Source organism: Haliotis asinina, chromosome 3 (assembly GCF_037392515.1).
Source record: "Haliotis asinina isolate JCU_RB_2024 chromosome 3, JCU_Hal_asi_v2, whole genome shotgun sequence".
Lineage (NCBI taxonomy): Eukaryota > Metazoa > Mollusca > Gastropoda > Lepetellida > Haliotidae > Haliotis > Haliotis asinina.
Window position 1 is genome coordinate 13,783,696 of NC_090282.1, and position 24,430 is coordinate 13,808,125.

At 40.4% G+C, this 24,430-nt stretch overlaps 1 protein-coding gene across 2 annotated transcripts; it reads right to left on the bottom strand.

The window, feature by feature from the left end:
- Positions 1-4,040: 4,040 nt before the first annotated feature.
- LOC137277502 (E3 ubiquitin-protein ligase TRIM56-like) lies at positions 4,041-20,214 on the bottom strand. 2 transcript variants are annotated; one of them, XM_067809257.1, is made up of 5 exons: positions 20,121-20,214; positions 16,652-16,802; positions 8,884-9,021; positions 6,967-7,338; positions 4,041-4,916 (listed from the first exon to the last, which is right to left on the bottom strand). In XM_067809257.1, exons 2-5 carry the CDS (start codon positions 16,785-16,787, stop codon positions 4,357-4,359), a joined length of 1,206 nt encoding a protein of 401 aa, XP_067665358.1. In that variant the 5' UTR covers positions 16,788-16,802; positions 20,121-20,214; the 3' UTR covers positions 4,041-4,356. The 2 variants fall into 2 exon arrangements, with proteins under 2 accessions (XP_067665358.1, XP_067665359.1); XM_067809258.1 differs by lacking the exons at positions 4,041-4,916; positions 6,967-7,338; positions 8,884-9,021 and adding exons at positions 11,494-14,018; positions 14,714-15,088.
- Positions 20,215-24,430: the final 4,216 nt, after the last annotated feature.

The window sequence follows — 24,430 nt, forward strand, 5'->3', positions numbered from 1 at the left end:
CTCAGAACGTTACCAGACACATCCTGTACGTCCACTGCACCATTCCTCCTAACATGACTTCTAACTAATGTGACTGGGGACAGGAATGCAATAGAGCTGTATGTAGTTGTTGTGTCAGTATTAAGCTGCAGATCCAGCTCTATGAATACTTTTCAAAATATCATTTGATCTTAGTACCACACACCAGAAACCAAAAATAAAATGTCATTAACATGTGAAATGTAATGTTCCAGCATTTGCCCATGTGTAATAATTCTCAGTTTGCTGTAGGTTCACATTTTTATCCGGCAGCAAAACCCTAAATCATACATGTTAAGCATTATTCCAAGGGCATGAGTCTGACAAACTATGGATCAGAATGAGTCGTATCATATCGCTTGTCGACTGAACAATGGCCTTTTGCCTCCATACATAAACACGGACTAGGGACGAAGAGCTAAAATAATTTTGTGGAACGGATCTCTCGGCCTTGTGACAATGAAACGGCTGGTCGTACGGGAGGTGTGAAACCCCGATGCATTTCATCCTGGTTTGCAGCAACGGTATGCATATGATGGCCCTTTGTTTAAGGATCGGTGTGAAGAATAAATGATTAAATACACATTAAAAATGAATCGCAACATCTCATAGCTTTCATATTATGAATATGGCACCCCGATTTAACTTATTCTATGAATCATCATACCCTCATAGAATATTCCAAAGATGTTTTATCGGGTTTGGATCTGATGATCGGGAAGGCCATGACAAGGCAATTCCGTTAGAATTGGCACGGTAGAAGACCGTAACCATTGTTCTGTCTAAAACAGCTCCTTCGGTCGGTCCATAATCAGAAGTATGTGATGTGCAAGGGCTTCGTTGATGCACCAATGTGCTCTAACATTCCCACGAACCACCTCTAAATCAGATCCTTGTGTGCTGGATATTTGTTCCCCACACCATGACACTGGCTCCAACGAATCTGCCCACTTGTAGAATGCAATCATTGGCAAAACGTTCAAATCTCCATCGGTACACATGTTGTCTTCCGTCTCGTCGATGAAGAAGAAATCGTAAGTCATCACTAAACCAGACACGCCTCAAGTTCTAAGGTTCCAGTCACGGACGCTACGACACTGACCAATCGATTGCGCTGATGGAAGTGCCTCAAAACAGGGGCGACAACTGTCCTGTTCACACACTCCCCAGCTTCAAGGCGGCCAGTAGCGATACTCAGTCATGGCATCATGATGTCCTCTTTTCCAGGCCAATACATCTCGATTTAGTACTCAACCCCCCTCTAGCACCTCCACCCAGTAGTGGTAAGAGCAATTGGTTCAAAAAGGAACGGTCCCCTCGGAGTCATTATGAGTTGTCTGAATGGGGTATTCATGCTTACCTGAGGCATGGTATCTCAGTGAGCTCGCTCTATAAAATCAGATCTAGTCTGGGCAAGTAGACACAGCCTCACATGCACTTCGTCATATGAGCGAAATGTTCTCAAGTGTGAAATTAAGGTTGACGTTAAACCCCATTTTACCTCACCTCATCTATACTCCGTGCGTACTCTAGATCTGTGGCCCCAAAAGTCTCAAATATGCTCCATGCAAGGAAGATCTGGACTCCTGGCGTAAGAAGCTGCAAAACTCATACACGTTACGTTGCCTCGATTCGTCGTCCATGACGAATGTTCAGAGGTAGGTAAAGTAAATGTGGTACAACAGATGTGTCTTGTGTGTCAGTGATGTACCATTGTCCATTCCGATTTTGTCCGATCGTGACAAGGTCAAGTTTACAATCATGATATTCCGTTGTATATATACAGTGTTTCTGCAGCAGCTAATAGAAGGTCGGCCATCAGTCATGAATGAATAAAACGGTCTTTCGCCAAACCAGTGGAGCTTATCCCTTGACCTCTAATCCCCGTGACGTTCTTGTGCTTTGGGGAGAACAAGGCCCCTGTGATATGTTTTTAGGCAATTTCGGATCGTTCTGTTGGGACAACAGACGATGTGGAAGCAGCTCTGATTTAAAAAAACAACAAAACATTTGACCTGAACGGACGTCTTGTGAGTCTGAGACGGGCCATTCTGTCCTCAAGTGCTGACACGTGTGGTCAGCCTGTACGCTGGCGATCCGTTAACTGACTGATGTTTTGTGGCCAGTCCCCTGAGAGTTGATGAATGACAACCAACGTCTCTCGCAATACTTCCTGTGACATGACATCACTGCACATACCAATAACGTTCTATATTTGAGTTGTCAGTTGAGTATGCCCCTTAGTATTTATCAACAACGAAGTCGATGGAGTTACCGAGTTGTAAGAACAGTTTACTGAAGCTTGATATGTATTACACATGATACTGAACTGTGATCATGGCTGATGAATGTCTAAAACCCACGTATGGTGGGTGATAAAATAATACCACAAGCACACAAACATACAAACATTAATGCTGAAAGGGAGTTAAACTTAAACTGTTTATGTGCACAGATCCTTCTCGTTCCTATTGCGCAAGATGCCCACCTTTTGTTCGTAGCAATGTATAAGTAATTATACAAAGAAACATAATTATAACATGAATGTATTTCTAAACGTTGAGGAGTTTTGCTGTGTGTTCTGACAGTTTGTACCAGCAGCCACCGGGTTGCACAGGGGGTACATCACGCGAGGTTTTGCTGGAAGTTTTACCTTTACCGTTAGTCGATGATATCAGATGTTCGCGACATACACATATGCACAGTCTCGTCAAATATGCAATTGTTCTCCTTAAACCAATCGGACTTTGACTTTGATAATCCCGATACTTATAGGGTAGTATTCTCGGCAAAATCTTCTCTTCTATACTTAATTTCGAAATGCCCTCCACCACTATGCCATAATCTAACTACATGTTCCTTTCCGTACGTGAGTATATGCCAAGCAAACCAGTGTTTATATCATCAGCACGACCCTCACCTTCGGTATAATGGAAAGAAGTAATTTTAGACATCATTATACATGTAAAGATTAACACACACACACACACACACACACACACACACACACACACACACACACACACACATCGTGACCTACAGACAGATATCACCTTCAAACAACACGAACAAAGAGCAGTTGTATGAAGTAGCCCCCACCCATTTGTGCCATTTGTAACAGAAAGAACGGGATAATGACATTTCAACTGCTTGATCTCTTTTTCCACCCTGTTAAAACGTTTGTAGAACATTCAGTTGCATATATTTCGAACAAAAACGAAAATTTTCAATCTTTTGGGAAATAGAGTTACTAATAGTTTGACCCTTTATTAATGACGCCGAGTATATAATGGGTAGTGAATCGTGAAATACACAGGTTCGCACCATGTATTCGCCCAACACATTGATGCTGTACGTCCTATTTAAGAGCAATTGCGTCTGGAAAAACTCATGCCAAGACACATTCAGCCGATCCATCTGTCATACAAAGTGAGGCCACACAATTGCACTGGATATCATCATTAATTCTAGCACTTTCACGGACCTGGACAGCATTTTGTCGTTTGCAAAAGGAATACGGAGCACTTGTTCAACCACAAACATACTTGTTGGCCATTGGGGCTGCTATGAATGTGTCGCTAATCACGGCGGTATTACACGAGACTCCTTACGAAATGTCTACTTTGAAGTTTCCCATCCCGTGGTTACGATTGTTGGTGCCCCTAACATCTACATCAACCTCGCTTCTGTGTGCAATGTGTTCTGGGTTCTGGGCCATCATTCAACCATTATTAGGATGCTGAAAAGTAATAACGCTCACATTTGCGCAAAGTGTGTATCTATTTCCAGTTATCCTTACTTGGCGTGAGGCATACATTTTCATATTGTGGGCTCTTGGCTTCCTAATAAGTAATACGTACGAGTGTCATCAGTTTGATCCCTTGTGTCTGGAGTCGTATCTCCTTTAGATTGTCTAGGCGCTTCAATAATGCTTCACTGTATTTTCCCGTTCATGTATAAACTGCTCTTCGCTAGTCCACATTTTTCATTTAATGACTGTGAATAAATCACAAATTTGGCGGCCCGAATACAACTGCATTTATTATCTAAAAGTTGCACTACTGTAACCAAGTCACATTCTGTCGGTTGGAAATATACGTAAAATCATATTTTTGCGGACAAATTGAAAGGCCCGCTTCTGAACCTACATAGGGCCGGTTCTGAACTCGTACAGCATCTGACAACGTGTGGTCCTCGAATCAGTAATATAATGGTACACTGCCTGAACTACCTGTAAACCTGTTTATGCAAGCACAATTGCAAGCGACAGAGTACACACAGATGCTGCTGTATGTCCTAGTGTGTATCTCTCTAATGTTAACATATGTAAGCACAATGTCATTCAATACGATACACTCTGATGTAGCTCTTGAACACTGATACATAGAGGAGGTTGTCATCAGTGATACAGATACCTTGTGGTTCTTTGATACCATCCTCTTTTGTTAGGACATCTCTCACAAACTTCCCATGCGCAGTCAACTGAACTACTCTGTGGCCCTCTCTGTCAGAAGCATAGATGTAACCTCTGTGAGCCTTCACTGTCAGCAGTCCTTTGAACTTCTTGTCGACTGGTTGAAACGTAAACAGTATATTCCCCGTTTGGTTGAAACATGTTATCGCGTGATTCTTTAAGTCCCCAACTATGCAGTTGCCGTCGTAGGTGCATATGCTGTACGGTTCGCTTAGGTAGCTACTGTTAAACTGTAATGTCCTCAGAAAATTCCCAGACATATCCAATACGTGCACACCACCATTTCCAATGACATGACTTCCAATCAATGTTTCTGGAGACAGGAATGCAATAGAGTTGTATTGCATTTGAGTGTCAACTGTGCGCTGTAGGTCCAGATCTGGGAATACTTTGAAAAATACTATTTTGGATTGGGACCACACACCTGAAACAAAAACGTCGAAATGTAGTGCTCCAGTATTTGCTCATGAGTAATAATTCCCATTTTACTGTAGTTTTACATTTACTTGTTAACGCAGTCAGTAAGACAGTCCTAAATGAAATTCGTTTAGCATTGTACCACGGGCATGTTGCTGACCAACCATGAATCAGAATAAGGGCGATTAAGGCCCCGTTTGATATACCCGCGGCTGGTCGTGCTACAGGTGACAAACCATGATCCGTCTGTTCCTGGCTTTGCAGCAACGGTATACATATGATGGCCCTTGCCCTCAAAGAACAACTACAAAGCAGAATGATCTTAAACATATAGTTTGTGCAGAGAAGCAAACATGGTACAAGCAAAGATACCAAATGAACATCAATGACTGAACACGGTGTCATTATATGATGTAACAGCAATTCATGTATATACGTGACCCTCCTCTGTTACTATCCGGCGCTGACTTCGCTGTTGAGGTAATGCATTCTGTTCTTGATGGAAAACCGATTCCAATGATTCCCGAGTCAGTATTCAATCCCTCTTGCGTATTCCTCAATATGCCTCAAATATGCTCCTTGCACTTACGGGCTCCTGGCGGCAAACGTCACATGGACGTTGGCCCTGCTTTATCGTCCATGATGACTGAGCGTGTGCACAAATGAACCAGGTCAAACGGAACTTGCAGTAAGATATTCCGTTGTGCACGTGCTGTATTTCTGCGAAAGCAGAGGCTCGGTCATCAGTCATGAATGAAAAAAAACGACTTTTGCCCTATCAGTGGACCTTTCTCCATGACCTCCCGTGACATCGTGTTTGATAACAATTAAACTCCTAATTCTGCCTTGTTGTCTGGGGCAAAAAGACGACAATCTGAAGGCCACTCTGTGCTAAACAAGCCACTTGATATGTGAGGATAAAGTTTTGTGATTCTCAGAAGGGTTGATAGTTGATGGAGGAGCAACTCTTGCAATAACCCTCAGTGACATGCCACCATTCCACATACCAATAACTTTCAACTTTCAGTTTTCTGAAACTTGATATTTACAGATACTTGTATTACACGTGATGCTCATATTTGGTTGTATCTGACGCATGCCTAAAATCCATTTATTGTGCGTCACAAAATAATCACACAAACATAGTACAATACAAACATAAATGCTGAAAGGGGGTTAAAATCGCAATGTTGCCAAAACCTTTTCTGTGTACATAGATTGCTGTCGTTAATATTGTTGGTACTATTAACATGGGAAAATTGGGCAAAATTTTACCAATATTTTATAACGGTGTGTGTTATTGAAAACTGGAAATTTACAGACCAACTGAGCACATTCTGCAATGTCAAACCTGTCAAGGGCCACAGTGATAACGAGTATCAAACTTAATCCGTCACCAGTATCTCTTAAGCTAACAGAACCAAGATGCAATGCATGTATCTGTCTCTACGGCTGTTTGCAGTTCACACTGGTCAAATCACGTGCGTGCCACATATGCCTTCGTGGCATACTCACGACTGGCCATCGATGCCATGGTCCTTCTAAATGACATAATCAAAGGTTCACAATAACAGCATTATTGTAAGTTTTATCTGTAAACGCGATTATCCGAGATATCTGGAATAGGCATATAATGAGGATGACAGTCACAAATCAGGGTGTGGCTGTCTAGCAAATGTTATCTATTGTATTACGTTGTGCATACTATTCTGTTTTGTAACTATGTACTATGTAGATTGTAAAAACGCCCTCTGGCTTGATGTATACAGTATTTAACGACGAGATTACGTTGTATACGTTTGAATGTGTGTCGTTATTAATATAGAGTGTAAAACGAATCTGTATATGATGTTTATAGTCTTTGAAAGCTGATTGATAACTATGATTGTACCCACACTATTATCGAATGATTGTGTAACAAATGATCCTGTGACTGTGGCGTAATAAACCCCTTGATTATTCACTCAGGATCTCGTGTTGTGTGTGGGTTGGTATAGTTACATCTCCTAGCTGCCAAGCGAGCTGATTCCTCAAACTCGCGATTTAACAGTACCTACCAGCAGCCACCAGGTTTTCCTCGATTACTGTGAAGTTCGTCGGACACTGACTCGTGCGGAGTCTGCTCGTTCTCTCCTCACCCGCTTCCCTGTACAAAGCGTTCACAGATTTGTGGTCTCTGTCAGATGTCAGTATAGCAGTACCACCCTGGAATGTCATTACCAAGATATCCAGTATTAACTTGCTACCAGATCGGCATCCTGGAGTATTTTCAATAATTTCTACAAGTTCGGATCTCTCTGGCACAGTGGTTGGATGAATGGGTGGTACAGGTAACGTTTGGCTGGACTGCGTACCGTTGCCTTTAGTCGAGTTCGTGGACTTCTGATGTTTTGTGCCAGTTGGTTTCTTATTGGCCTTTCCATCAGGATCTGTATGGGAGTAAGTGAATCAGAATTCATTAAGTTGGAGTAATTCAGTTAAGAAAATCTGGTTTCCTGGTTCCTGCAGCTCTAGGGAGGGTTAAAGTATTCAGTGTTGCTTACAAGTACAATACGGGATTTTAGCGCCATATGAAATAATCAAGTCTGCACCTTATAATCCAGCGATTCATTTTGCGATTCACTCGAGTCGATTCACACAATTTTAGGTGCTTGTGCCTCAGACTATCATGATGCTAAGATACGCCAAACCATAAAACAGCACGACTTGACGAGCAGAACCAACAAAACCTTTCCCTATGATGGACATCCATAAGAAATCTCTAATAAAAGAAGTCGATTGTACAAGTGTGACTATATTGTGAGTATATATTTGTGACAGCAATATTCCAGGTGTACGTAGTGAACAAATCGTGTCTGAACTAGACAATCCATTTGTAGTGCGATACGATGACAGAGCATGTGTTTATAATTCATCACGGAATAGTGATGATACCAGGTGTTAGCAGAAAGGTAGCACTCGTCACAACACATGCAAAGTCTTGTCAGCTGTTCAGCTTAAATCTTCCGGGAACGTGTTGTACAAGTCAAAACAGGGAATTTCATAGGACACCACTTTTGTCACTGAGGCATCAAATTTAGACTGAGTATGCTTTTACGCCGCTTTAAGCAATATTCCAGCGATACCCCGCAGGATCAAACTTAACAATACCCTCCACATCTCTACCATAAAACCAAACGCCACAATCTAATTGTCTTATTATTAGTCTTGGTTTGAGATGTTGTTTGTGCTGCATGACAATGGTCTCGACCAGACAATTAAGGGGACGATTTCATCAGCATCGATCTAGACACCTTGGATACGAAGACATGTGTCATACAAGTTAGCCAGCCTAACATCCTATCCCTTCCGTTGCCTCTTACATTTAGCATAGGCTGCTGAAGACCAGTTGCAATCAGGATCTTCAAGCTTGGAAGTGTAGAAATACGCTGACGATCATGGAAGAATCTATCCATTTCTTTCATTTCTACGTGGTGAATAAATGCGACCAACCCTATACCTTGACCATAAGCGACCTCTGACATTATCACAATGTGAAATACGATCATGTCTGAATTACGTGTTTATTAATTACAGTCAACTTATAATAAAACGTGGTGAGCGTATGGATGTCCGTCCGTGCTACGGGCAGCTACACATCAAATGCTAAATCTGAAAAAAAACCACGGTATGACAGGACAGATTAAGGAGATGATTTGGTCATGTCAAGATATGGACATGATTTTGGCCACTGATGCATCGAATTTGAGTATGTCCTCTCCGAGCCTACCACAAAACATTCTGATGTTTTCCTAATACCTTGAATGCTGCAAACTTGGTCAACATTTTTTCTAACGCTGTCGAGACCACGATGAATGGCATGTGGCAGTAGGTCAGGACAGGATTGGACTGGACTGGACTGGACTGGACTGGACAGGATACGCTACGCTACGATATATGATTTCACATGTTTGAACCTATGTTGTCGAATATACCTTTTGATATGCATTTCCTTCCCTGGCGCGAGTATGGAGTCGGTTTTGTCGAGGTCTTTTCTGGGGACTTCAACGAGGATCCTCTGAGGGCTTTCAGTCTGCTAGATGTGCGCCGTCCTGACATGCTTGAGTTCGCCTCTAAAATGTAGGGGACAAATCATCTGGGTCAGTTAGGTACATGCAGCATTTTCTAGGAAAAAATGGATTCATTGACTTCAGTGGGTCTTGATACAAACATACGTATAGAGAGTACGAAGTGTGTCAGGAATATCACAACGAGCTTTCAATACGTGATACTCGGCCAATCACACCATTATTTCATAACATCAGCAGCGACCCCATGGGTACAGTGCCACTAAATGACTGTAGTAATCATTTCACAAATCACCATCACCACCTTCCCCGTGACATTGCCAGAGCACAAAGGCGTCAAAACAATACTTCTCCACTCACTTGCAAAGATGCACGTCGTCAAAGTTGACGATATTGGGAAGGGACGTAATCAGTTAACTATATTTTCATGAGTTTTTACAGAGCTAAAACTTTTAGTAAGATTGTAAGTTTTTCATCAGTGAAAGCAAGCTGTCGTTACTACAATGTGTTTTGGTACACAGAGTAACAGAACAGAATAGCAGGTGAAAAAGTGGTTAGGGTCGGTTCGTGGGCAAAGTCGGCTGAATTCAGTAATGTGTTCGTTCAAGCATGTCGTTTGAGTTTTCACGCTGCACATCATTTGGTTGCCAGAGCAACCCTTGAAGTACAAATTCTCTCTAACATGAGTCAATAGGTTGAATATAAATGCCAATAACTAAGGTCATTACCCTTGAAGTCACAGCCTTTGTCCACGCTATGGGAGAAACATACTACCACGTTTCAGAGCGAGGTGCTTGTGTAAGGGAGGTAACTACAGCTGGCTTAGGACTATCCACGTTTCAGGTAATGTTAAATCCTGTGATGAAGATCGAACCACACAGATGATTATTCAGCCATCATGATTTGAGGGTTGTAATAACCACTATAACAAATTCCAAATCCCACATCGTCATAATTGTCATACTGTCCGAAATCGAAACATAGATATTAAATATGATCAGGTAACCCATTTGCTATTCAGTGGATTAACGTATAGGTTTTTGCCTCGAGTGATTGCAGGTACACTGTCTTTTACACAACATTTTGTTTGGAAAATATGCCTTGATTTTTGTCTTTTGACGGTGTTTGTGTGTAAATAGTAACCGTATTATAGCCTTTGTCAAGTTACTGATTTTCCATTCAGTGTACGTAAACAAGTGTTGTCTTTTAGTGTCACTTCTGACTTGATACCAGATTTATCAATTATTAGTTTATATACACATATATGATTGATAAAGTAATGGGAATGGGATAAAGCCAGGTAACAGGTCTTAACGAACAGACTTCAATACGTTTTCGTTTATTGTGAGGGAATGAGTTTAGTTTTTAGGCCGCACTCAGCAATATTCCAGCTATGTTACGGTGGCCTCTAAATAATCGAATCTGTACGAGGCAGTCCAGTGATCAACAGCATAAGCATCGATCTGCGCAATTGGGAACGGATGACATGTGTCAACCAAGTCAGAGAACTTGACCAGCCGAACCCGTTAGTCGCCTCTTACGATAAGCATAGTCGCCTTTTGTGGCAAGCATGGGTTGTTGATGGCCTATTCTACCCCCGACCTTCATGGATCTCGTTTATTGTGTGCATATTAGGTAAACTAAAAAAAATATACAAATAATATCATTAATTTTGAATATTGTTTTTGCGTTTATAGCTGCTATGGCCTCAGCTCCCATGAATGAATGACTACCTTTACAATGACAATTTCATGAACCTCTTATGCATTCATGAATCGACAGTAGTGGCTGACCTCAACCAGATGAACACTACTGATCTGCCGATAGACAAATGCTTAGTCTCTGAATATATAATTTTGACTGTAACAAACAAACATATTTTAAATTGAAAAGGAGCGCAAGGCCGACCGGAGATTATTCTGTAAAAATCTAGACTTGCTTTATTTAGAGCCTTAGCACTGTAGGGACGGCTAGGTTGTAGGGAAAATAATGTGGTTCAGGGACTGTCTCACCGACTAATCTACCGATGAACGGAAGCAATATTTAGCTATATAACACATGTACACCTAAGAGATACACATCATGTGGCCAATTTCCGGGTGTTATTGAGTATGTGAAGCACAGATTATTTTGGGGAATCGTCGGCGTTTGGCCAGGAAAGGGCTTCATAAATACTACCCAAAATGAGCAGAAACAAACCAAGGTCTGTGAGTGATCGATTTACCACACGACCGATATAATAAATTAAATACACCTAAACTTACCTAAACTGGATGTCCTTATTCCAACAAACATATTTCAACTGTTTGTAAATATAATGATTGAAAAGCATGCATAAACTACAGAGGACATAGGTTTTCCTTATTCAAAAAACCCTAGACTAAAGTCGACTGAATAAATCCGACTATATGATGGACAAGTGTTTTAGAATCAATATCAAATAGTGAAGACACCAGTTGTTCGCAGTGTCTTTCTTTCTACCGTTATGGCTAACCATAAAGAAATCAACTTGTACGCTTTTCTTTATTTGTCTTTTTATTTCCCATTTTCACGAGTAACAAAGGATACATGTATAAAACACGCAGTGACATGTAAAAAAACACACAAGCCGTTTATGGAGCATGGTAGCATTGCATATTATGGTGAGGTTTTAAATTACGATGTACAAATAGCACTAAATACATATAACATGTATGATAATGGGCAACAGATGGAACATTAAAGTGTTATACAAACCATAGTATGTAATAATTACTCTTTGGACTTACAATGATTTGCAGAAAATACCAATAGTTGTATTGTACTTGTCAGTTTCAGCTTGTAAGCCTGGTACTTTATTAAACAACACTATTCCAGTAATGGGTATAAAGGCAACAAACAAGAAGAAGACAACGCCATCAATATCCCCCGCAACGGCAAATATCCTTCATGAATATGTCTTTTCTTCCAAGAAAAATGGAAGGAGAGTAATGAAAAGTTTAAAAGTTCAGCTCCTGAAAGGATCACAACCGCCAATTTCAGTCTAAATCAAACTTGTTGCCATGGAAATGCCAAAATATTTTAATCAGAATTCACAAATTACCAAAAGGCACCAGGACACCGGTAGACCACGCTGTGTACCAAGTTTGGTGAAGAAATTCAGAGATCTGCTTTGGAAAAGAGCACTACCACCAATTTCATTCGGAGTAAAAAATTGTTGCCATGGGCACGGCAAAAATATTTTATTCAGAATTTCGAAACTACTAAAGGTCACCAGTGCACCACTAGATCTATCTAGATCTATCTATGTTTGGTGAAGAAATATTAAACAGAGAGCTCCGGAAGAGAGCACTACTATCAACTTCAGTCGAAGTCAATTTTTTGCCATAGAAACGCCAAACATATTTTATTCAGAATACCAGTACACCAGTACACTAACAGATCTATCTACTGTCTATGTGCCAAGTTTGATGAACAAATGTTAAACGGTTTTAAAGTTGTGTATCGGAACAGATAAATGTGCACGGACGAACATTGCATTTTTATAACCCCCGCAAAGCACGTTGCTGGGGATAACAAGTAAGTGATATTCTTGGGAACTAGGTGTTGATTGTCATATAACTTAAGGATATTCTGGACCACTCGTCCCCTACCAACAGACCTGTTGGCTATTGTTTTCCGTTATGAAGGCATTGCAAATCGTGGCGGCATTAGGCAATGCCAAGTTAAACTAAACAACGTCTACATTGAACTCGCTGCAAGATCATTGCTGCGCATATCATTTGCAACAACCTCACTTCCGCGTGTGATGAGTACTCATTATCCTTTACTTAGAATGAGGTGTATCTTTCATTTTATGAGGCCATGGCTACAAGTGATAAGAAGGTGTCATCAACTCGCCTTTGTTTTGAGACGCACATCCTATATATTATATTAATATGATATTCCAGACGCTTCGTTAATGCTCACATCATTGTGCTTTCCCATTCAATCCAAGGCGGTTTTCGCTAATCAACATTCTTCATTATGGATTTAATTACTAAATAAATCACAAACTTGACTGTCCATATACAAATACACCAAGTATCTAAAAGCGGCAACACTAATCGAGTGACATTATGTCGATTTGGAAATATAATGATGTAAATTCATATGTTTCAGACAAGTAGAAAGAACTGCATCTGAACCTGCAATGGTCTGCTCTGAATGTTCTTTCACAAACTCGTTCCGCGTCTGACGTGAAGTGGTATCATGACACATTCCCTTAACTGTATGTATACCTGATTTATGCAAGCATCGTGTAGGCGAACACGGTGCACATGCATGTTGCTGTTTATCTCAATGTGTATCTTGTTAAAGCAAGCGCAAGGTCACTGGAGAGGCACGGGTGATAAAGATTTCTGGGGTGAAAGTTATTATGAAGAGAACAGCTCATTGTCTGTTACCGATATATACGTGGTGCGTGTTGACAATGTCTTGTTAATGTGAACATATCTAAGCACAATGTCATTCAATACGATACACTCTGATGTAGCTGTTGATCACTGAGACATAAAGGAGGTTGTCATCAGTGACACAGATACCTTGTGGTTCTTCGATACCATCCTCTTTTGTGAGGACATCTCTCACAAACTCCCCATCTGAAGTCAACTGAACTACTCTGTGGCCTTCTCTATCAGAAGCATAGATGTAGCCTCCGTGAGACGTCACTGTCAAAAACCCTACAAACTTCCTGTCGGCTCTAGGTTTGAACTTAAACAGCAAATTACCCATGTCGTTGAAACACATTATCGCGTGATTCGTCATATCACCCACTATACACTTGCCGTTGTAGGTGCACACGCTGTACGGGTTGCTGAAGTGGCTACTGTCAAATTTCCTGAGAATATTCCCAGACATATCTAGTACATCTACTCCACAGTTCCCTCTGACACGACTTCCAACTAATGTGCATGGGGACATGAATGCAATAGAGCTGTATCGTGTTTTTGTGTCAATGGTGCGCTGTAGATCCAGATCTGGGAATACTTTAAAAAATATTATTTGGTCTTGGTACCACACACCTGAAACAAAACAAAAGTCATAGACAATTTGAACAGTAGTGCTCCAGCATTTGCTCATGTGTAATAATTCTCATTTTATGTTCAGTTTTATACTTTTTAATTTGGGTGAAATGCCTTAAATTACATACGTGAAGCATTATACCACTGACAAAATATGGATGACAATCAGTGAGATCAAGGACGAGTATCACAAAGCTATATCTCATCGCATCGATTGTGAACAGCACACACCTTGCTGACCAATGTCTCGTAATACCAAACGATGGCAGCGTTTGGACGATCGTACATACCATACATTATCACGGACTTATGACGAAGCGGTATGATCGGTAAAATTACTATGTGAACTGTTTCTCGCATTAGCCCACAGTGACATGCCAGCATTCAGCATAGCAGTAACGTGCCCCCTTTGGCCAGCCTTCAATTGAGAAGGCCCCACATGTGCTAATCAACAACTAAATATACATATTTTCCAAATTATCAAGCGGTAAGCGCACTTTTCCGAAAATAAATATTTCCTGAATGACAGCCACACGTATTACACGAAATACCCATCTTTGTTCAAAGCAGTGCATAGTGTATGGGTCAAAATAATCATACAAACAAAATTATGACTTGAATATTTTACTGAAAGGGGGTTAAAATGGTAGATGTTGCGATACTATTTCCCATGTGTACTAATTGTTGGTACGTACCAGCAGCCACCAGGTTGTCCTCGATGATAGTAAAGTTCGTTAGAGAAGCACTCGTGGAGAGTGTACTCGTCCTCTCCTCACCACTTTCCCTGTACAAAGCGTTCACAGATTTGTTCACCTTGTCAGACGTTAGTATAGCAGTAGCCCCCTCGAGCTTCATGACCAAGATACCCAACATTAACTCGCTACCTGATCGGCACCCTGGAGTATTTTCAATGATTTCTATCAGTTCGGATCTTCCTGGCGGAATGATCGGTTGAATAGGTGGTCCATCAGGTACCGCTTTGACGAACGGTTTACCTTTCCCTTCACTCGAGTTCGAGGTCTTCTGATCTTTTGTGTCTGTAGGTTTCTTACTGGCTTTTCCTTTAGGATCTGCTTGGGAGTATGGGAATATGTGAAAATGATAATATGTTCCGCTTTGATTAATTCAGTCATTTTATTCTTGTGAACTTCAAATGTGGACCATGTTTGGAAAAGGGGAAATGTCAAATCACTTAACTGATCACGGCAGAATATTTCCTATTCTCTCGTTATTGCGTGCACGTGGTGAATAAAATGACAAACAGCAGAATTGTTCACCATGTTTGACAAAAGCACCACAGGTTGTTGGAAGATTCGGTCTGAATCATGAACGGATGACTATGAATTATGTTATTCAATTAAAATGAAACCTGTCCGCGACAAGGTGACCGTACTGATACACAGCCGTTTTCACATTTATTAAGAAATTGAACATATCTGAAATTGTGTTAAAGATATGACCTGTAAATAACTGAAAATGTCTTTCTGATATCCAAATTATAAATATTGGTACCTCAAATGTTATTAAGACATCATATTTGTTGATCTCTAAATATGTTTCATCTATCTATATAACAATTACACCTGTTGCAAGCTTATAAGAAATCAGATTTACGACATCTTCTATCCAGCTCAAGAATTCTTGCAATAATTTGCTCATATCCAAAAACACATTACAGGTATCATTAACGGATAATACAGGACCAATTTTATGGATAGCAACTTCTTGAGTTTATTTTCACGACGTTTCGGGGCTTATCCTAGACCCCTTACATCATTAACGGACTTAGGATGGGTACGTGTGGTGGGTTTTAGGTAGCGTTTAGCAATATCCCGGCGTAGTTACACTTTGTATCCACGTGGGAATCGAACATGGGTCTTCGGGGATATGAACGAACGCTTTAACCCATCGCCGCAACTCATTTAGAGATATCAAATATAGATGTCTCTAATTCAACTATTGAAATCTATGATACAAGTAACAGAGATGAACGGAAAAATATCTCTTCACGTTTCTTGTTATGTCATTTGAAGATATCTTTAATTCAATTCAAAATATCATTGAACATTTTAAGAAATATTTTTCAAAATTTACATTACTAGCCACTTGGAGATATCTTCTAATTCACTTCAAGATATCTCCAATTCAATTCAAGATATCGTTGATATGCTTCATGATACCCTGGATTCGTCTCGTAATGTATTTTGACGATATCTCTTTTTTCATTCAAGATATCTTGAAAATAATTTCATAAATCAGTACTTCTTAATGCATGTGAAAACGGCTTCACATGACTATGCACAGCACATTGTGGCTGTTACGTGCAACGACATGGCTAATGTTAAACACTGCACAGAATGGCAGCTAAAATGGGGACTTGCATCGGACATAAGTTTGGTCACTGATGCGTTAAATGTGGATGTCCTCCATACATACTACAAGTCTACCACAAACCTTCTCATAGTTATTCTAAGACCTTGAATGTTATAAAACTGATTAAAATAGTTCTTTTTCAAATCTCTGAATGATCGAGACCCCATGAATGTTTCTGTATTCCAGACACGGAAACGTATATCTAGTATATATAGTATGGTATGACATCATATATGACAGATGTGACCCGGCGTATATACCTTTTGATGAGAATTGCCTCCTCGGGCGCGAGTATGGAGTCGGTTTTGCCGGCGATCTTTCCGCGAACTTTTCCTTGGACTTCAACGAAGACCTTGTGAGGGCCTTCAGCCTGCTAGATGTGCCCCGTCCTGACATGCCTGTTCGCGGCCTCTATAACGTAGGATGCACAGGGACTTGTATCGCTTAGAAACAGCGCTCGAAAGACATATATGTGTATAGACCATACCCTAGTACTATATAAATGGAAAGGGATGTAACGAAGAAACCACCCCCTGTTCGATCAAAGTTACATGTCACCGCGTAAAATATTTTTAAGGCAACGTCGAGGCCAACGGATCGAACGCTAGATGATTTCCCTACAAAACGAGCCATAAATGGCCACAATCGGATCATTATTTCAAAAGTTATACTCCACGAATCATCGAAAACAGCTACCTCCGCAATTTCACGCCAAAATCATGGATCACCAAATACGGCGAAAACTCACCTTTTAAATTAGTTTATTAATTCCAGACACGTTGACAGCACCAGCGCTGGGCTGGATTCGATCGGCTGCGGCATTCCGTGGGTCGGAAAACTTATTGCAACACCTACATGTCATTTTCTCGACAGTAAGCAAACATTTTCACCAAAATCGCTGGCAAACCTACTCACTTGTCGGCCATACGTGACCTTGACATTCATTGAACTGAGCAGATTCGCGCAAACAGACTCGGGCCATCCGATTGGTGGGAAATAAAATATACAGTGGCAGTGGCCAGTCGGATGGCCCGAGTCTGTTTGCGCGGATCTGCTCAGTTCAATGAATGTCAAGGTCACGTATGGCAAACCTACTCACTTGTCGGCCATACGTGACCTTGACATTCATTGAACTGAGCAGATCCGCGCAAACAGACTCGGGCCATCCGATTGGTGGGAAATAAAATATACAGTGGCAGTGGCCAGTCGGATGGCCCGAGTCTGTTTGCGCGGATCTGCTCAGTTCAATGAATGTCAAGGTCACGTATGGCCGACAAGTGAGTAGGTTTGCCAGCGATTTTGGTGAAAATGTTTGCTTACTGTCGAGAAAATGACATGTAGGTGTTGCAATAAGTTTTCCGACCCACGGAATGCCGCAGCCGATCGAATCCAGCCCAGCGCTGGTGCTGTCAACGTGTCTGGAATTAATAAACTAATTTAAAAGGTGAGTTTTCGCCGTATTTGGTGATCCATGATTTTGGCGTGAAATTGCGGAGGTAGCTGTTTTCGATGATTCGTGGAGTATAACTTTTGAAATAATGATCCGATTGTGGCCATTTATGGCTCGTTTTGTAGGGAAATCATCTAGCGTTCGATCCGTTGGCCTCGACGTTGCCTTAAAAATATTTTACGCGGTGACATGTAACTTTGATCGAACAGGGGGTGGTTTCTTCGTTACATCCCTTTCCTTTTATATAGTACTAGGGTATGGTCTATACATATATATGTCTTTCGAGCGCTGTTTCTAAGCGATACAAGTCCCTGTGGTAGGATGCAAACCAGCAGGTTGAGTTATGCTATACCTTTTCCTATACGCTGAGCACTTTTCCAAATGAGCACTTTGACCTCAGCAGATTTTATTGCAATCACACGTATTGACAGAACTTCATATTCCTGGGATATCAGGACTATATTTCAGTGTGTGATTCTACGCTTAGCAAACCGGTGTTACCATAATATCAACATATGTACGTCGAATTGTGTCCGTTCGGTTTTAGACCATGTGGACAAGGTTGTATCTGGCCAAGCTTCGCCAGAAGGCCCTGTGACCGCTGCTACATAAAGGACGAGATGCAATGCTTAACAGAATATGGACAACGTGTGGACATAATACATAATGATGGTTGAGCTATTTCCCTAGCCGCTGCATCGTAAATAGTTCGTTCCTCCCCTGGTAACTGCCACACTGTTCTCACCCAAGATGTAAGTACATACACGATATCTCAGTTACCCCGTGCCTTGTAGACCAACTGGCCGTGTGGTGTACACTTTATATTATCCTGACTTTGCGATTACTTGTTTGTGTGACACGTAAATAAAATATCTTCTTGTCACGTCTATTATCGGCAACGACCCACAGCGCTGGGAACAATGACAAGCAGTCATTCCAGCCATTATTTTACAAAAACTGTGCTTCATGATTGGTGTTTACGACAACGACCGATTACTGCTGACTTTCCCTTACCTGGTATCAGAGCTCCAGATAATGCGTCTGTTTCCGTATTTTATTCAATAAAAATCACATTTACTCAATTAATTACAAATCTGGGAGTAAAAAAAAAAACACATAAGAATCACTTAAACCCAATAGGTCTGTAATACCTTGCGCACTTTACTCAATTAACTAGACTGGCTTGCATATGATTCGTCCAGGCGCCCAGACTCTACAACAGCATTAGCAAATGGTAGGCGATGCCTATATAAATTACTCATATACTGTTACAGCCACTGTCCGGAGTTTACTCTAATAGTCACTTGACTTCCATGTTGAGTATTTAACAATAGCTGCCAACTAGTTGGCAACATAACAATTAATAACAACTTTCAGTCTATTGAGAGGCAGTTATATTTACATATTTAGGAGAGTTAATTACCCAATAAGAATAAAAAACTCTGTGTAAAAGAATTCTTTAAACTAGTGGGAGTATGCAAAATGCTAGTTACTAATCAAAAATTGCAATTACTCGTACACAAACAGACATGGCCGTAAATACTCAATTGTTTGAAAAAATATCTGGAGCTCTGCTTGCATCCCCGTGAATATCAATGAATACACTTCCGTACGACATTCCAAAATTGTGTATACACGTAATTAACACACACGCATATCATCCGCCCATGTATATCACTGCCCATCTGTTGAGCACTCTCTAAAATTCTCAGGCTAAGTTATACTTCAAGGGAACTTACTGATATTCGTTTACGTTTCATCTTTTTCAGATGGGACAAGATCTGTAAGAGATAATGTAAATCGCCATTTGAGCATATGGTCACATTTAGCAAATTCTTGGGTAGTAGGGTCGCTCCTCGCCCTTTTCCGGTGCCCTCTGTCGTGACACTGACAGACTAACTATAAAATGCGGCGTAAAACAGAACACACCTCCTCACTCTCGAGCTAAGTCAAAACTCATCAATATTGGGGAGGGAGGTAATCCTTCGACTTCATGTTTTCTATACAGAAAACCTGTTTCATTTGGACAACCCTTTTCCATCTTAACCATAATGTGTGTTGGTATACAGAGTAATAGAACTGATTGACACAAAAGGTTGCAAAGTGGTTAACTTCGGTTTGTGGCTGTGTTCTGCAGAATCCAGCGATGTGTGCGTTCAAGCAGGTGGTTGAGGTTTCACACTGTGCATCATGCGGTTGCCAGACCAACCTTGAAGCACAAATTATCAGTAACATTAGTCAATATGTAATATACAAATGCCAATAACTAAGTTCCTTACCCTCGAAGTCACAACGATCGTCCACACTGTGAGAGAAACACTGTGAGGGAAACACGCTTCCTGGTTTCAGATCAGGGGTACTGGTAAGGGAGATAACTGCAGCTGGCTTGACGTTTTCAATACGAGACATATTTCAGGTAAGCATACAACGTGTGAAGGAGATCGAATCACTTCTGATTGACGAAAACAATGAAGAAATAGTTTTTCACACAACACCAATGAACTGAAGAATAGTTTTGGAAAGGAGATTTATCTCAAATATGGCTTGATTTTTGTGTTGTTTTTTTATTGTGTTTGTGTGTAAATATACAACTTTGACCAAGTTACCGAGTGTCCATACAGTATGTGTAAACAAACGTTGCCGTTTAGTGTTATTTCTCACTTAACACTAGTTTTATTAAATATTGATGTTTATACTATATTACATGGCAGCCATTGGTGATATAGGTAGATGCCAGATCTTGAAGAACAGACTTCATTTTGTTTTCGTTTATTGTGGCATGTAAGCCAAATATTCTAGCAATTATGCGTACCGTGTTTTGCATTGACAGCTGCAATGACGCAAACATAATACTGAAGTCAGCTCTTATGCCTGCTTAATGGCTTCACTGACCTCATATCTAATCATAAATGTACAAGAGAGAAACTATATCGATCGTTACGGCTGACCCGCACCAGATGAACAATACCAACATACCTATGAACGGTAGGAATAATGGGTTACCCCAGAAATAAAGACAAAAAAGAATCACTATCAAATACTGACCTGATGCTGACGGTGTCCGTGCTGTGCTGTAACCGTAAAAGACGTCAACTTGCACTCGTGACCATTTCATAAACAACTGTACCCCTCTGATGGGAATAAAGATAACAAACAACAGATGGCGTGATGTTGTTTGGTACAGGACATTCATTGTCATGTACCGTATTGATACAAACTGAATTACCATCATAAAATATGCACCTGATCTAACCTCTCTGGCTGAGTAACTGCAAGAAGGCTTATCTGATCATCACATCAACATGCCCTCGGCAAGATTAAGGTATTTCGGTTAAATCCATTTAAGATATGTTGCCTGAGAATGTTTAGATTTTGGTCCATATTGCAATCTATTATCAGCAAAGTAACAAACCTAAAATGCTGATGAAGTGTTAAGCAATACTTACTGACTTGCTCCAAACAACTAACCTCACATGCGCATAGCATCCAGTATACCGCCTGCAAGCAAGTATCGGTAAAACGTCCTACCTGCAAGCCACATATTCTTGAAACCTGAAGCCTGCCAACAGTAGAACAAAACCAATATACAACCTACCAACAGTATGTCATCAAAACACCCAACCTACCAACATTATATAATCAAAACGCCCAGCCTAACAACAGTGTATCATCAAAACATCCAACTTACCAACGGTATATCAACAAAACGTCCAACCTACCCAAAGTATGTCAACAAAACATCAAACCTACAACAGTATATCATCAAAACACCCAACCTAGCAACATTATATCATCAAAACGCCCAGCCTAACAACAGAGTATCATCAAAACATCCAACTTACCAACGGTATATCAACAAAACGTCCAACCTACCCAAAGTACGTCAACAAAACATCAAACCTACAACAGTATATCATCAAAACACCCAACCTACCAACATTATATCATCAAAACACCCAACCTACCAACAGTATATCATCAAAACACCCAACCTACCAACAGTATATCACCAAAACACCCAACCTACCAACAGTATATCATCAAACCACCCAACCTACGAACAGTATGTCATCAAAACACCCAACCTACCAACAGTATATCACCAAAACACCCAACCTACCAACAGTATATCATCAAACCACCCAACCTACGAACAGTATGTCATCAAAACACCCAATCTACCAACAGTATATCAACAAACATCCAACCTACCAACAGCATATCATCAAAACACCCAACCTACCAACAGTATATCAACAAACATCCAACCTACCAACAGCATATCATCAAAACACCCAGCCCACCAAATGCATATCATCAATACATCCAGCCTACCAACAGTTTCACAAGAAAACACGTGACATACAAGCCGTTCGACAGAAAACCGCATTACCTTCAAATAGCAAAACAATCAATCAGCGAAACACGTAACCTATCACCAGCACGTCACCCAAGAACGAACCTACCAACAGCCTATCAGTAAAACACCCATCATATCAACCGTATGTCAGAAAACAGCCACTGAAGCCTTTGTTCAAATGGCTATAGTCTGTACCTGTTTATTAATACATGAACATTTTTATCCAACAGTTTTCATAATATTTTAATGCCATAAATCTTTTGCTTTAAACTTGTATTTATTATTTATTATTTTGCTTCTTTGTTGTATAACATAAAAAAACTGTATGTTTTCTACGATGCGGAAAATTTCCATTTCCATGAACATATTTTATTTTATATAAATTTCAGTCTGGTTTTACTGCTGCTCATCCTACTCCAACCCAATCATATAAATTCAGCATAATATATACTGAGCCTTGAGCACAGTGTGTCTTTGTGAATGGAACATTATCAAAAGAAGTAAATGTTAGTGCAAGGGTTCTTCGGGGGTCTGTCTTTGGTCCATTTTTATTCCATGTATATATCAATGATTTACCTGAAAATTATTTAAGTATCACCTTAATGTTTGCCGATGACACATCAGTTGGTGTTGCGGGGAAAATATTAAAACTAGATAGAAGCTAATCTTAACTATGATTTAGCCCAATTGAATAAATGGCCAGAAAAATATTTCTTCAGTAATAAAAATAAATGGAGTGTGTACATCAACATAAACATCTTGTTATCATTATGCAACTGCTGTAACAGAAAACTGCTGTAGGCGGATGGAACCTTGCCCTCTGTCTATTTTCAATTACATGCAGTTTTTGGGGGCGGACTTTAAATAAATCACATAACTTGTTCCCAATCCCTTTCAGTACGGAATAAATATGTTCAAGCAAACAAGAGCATATGAAAAATGAAATTCAAATACGTGTAATAGAAAATCAGTGTATCTCACCATAATACAAAATTCTCTAATCTCACTAATTGAGCATTTTGTTGATACAGACTATAGGTCAACTGGCGCAAATCTTACCAAAACAAAAACACTAGTCACCAAAACCCCACACTGGCTATATGACAAACCAGTTTTGACAGAATCGGGCTAAGGGTGAGAACACATCTGTCACCGAACCGTGTTCCAGTGTTGTCTTAACTATATAATGCTAGCATGATTTTGTCAACATTGCATGACCTCTGTGCTTGTATAGACACAGTTGTTGTTAATCCTTTTCAGGATGGTGGCCAAATGAAAATAGACCAACGACATACAAGTGTGAGATAATTATCAAAAATTGCTGAAAACAATAACAGTAACCATGGCTCGGCAAAAGCATAGCAGTAACTTTCGTAAAAATTGTCGACATGCAAACAGATGGTTCAGAAATAACGACAGAAAGACACACAGGGTGATTCCGAGGTTATAGAATTTGTATAGGTAATCAATGCAGCTAGTACTGTGACCTGTGATATGGTCATGGTCAACGTGTACAGACAGCTAAGTACGTCAGATAAGAGCTATAACGTACAGATAAGGAAGAGATACAGATCATCAAGTATAGTCACTGAGTTCAAAGATTATCAGCCTCAGGTGATGCACTGATGACACCGGGTGCAGCTGTTTTACAGCCCAGTCACGGATGACTGCGCATCATATGTAAGCATGCGCGGCCCCACAATGTTGGCATTGTGTCATATTCACCGAAGAGTCCAGGTTTCTCGATTTTGCACATGGTTTCGTATCATTGCACCACACCCAAGCACGGTCCAGTACTTCTTGGGGGCTCACTGGGTAGTGATATCTATTATGGAACGTTTTGCGCGTACACTTGATGGCCACACTGTAAACAAATACCCTACCCGTAAATGCAATTCCGGACATTTTAGATTCTGGTTCTGCTAAACTAAACGCTACTATCAGAACCATCATGACATACCGGAAAACTATAATGCATGTCTTCTGACTTCCCAACACGCACACACTTGTCATTGTCATAAAGCTGTGATGTATGTTAACCTTATGCATGAGGTGAGTGTAAACGTGTACACTTATTTGTCGATGCATGAGTGAGATTATGCCGTTGTAATATCTCATAGTGCTTCCAGAACTCAACGTCTGAATACAGCACAGATCTAAGCATAGCTCACATTTGTAATAGCTTTGGAATTCAATAAAAGGAAATGGACATGCTATCTGTTTTCGAGT

Coding starts and splice junctions, on each gene's coding strand:
- LOC137277502 (XM_067809257.1), bottom strand. CDS start 16,787: ATGTCAGGACGGGGCACATCTAGCAGGCTGAAGGCCCTCACAAGGTCT. Junction 9,022..16,651: donor GAGGCAATTCTCATCAAAAG/GTATATACGCCG, acceptor CCTACATTTTAG/AGGCGAACTCAAGCATGTCA. Junction 4,917..6,966: donor GGAAAACCTGGTGGCTGCTG/GTAGGTACTGTT, acceptor TTTTTGTTTCAG/GTGTGTGGTCCCAATCCAAA.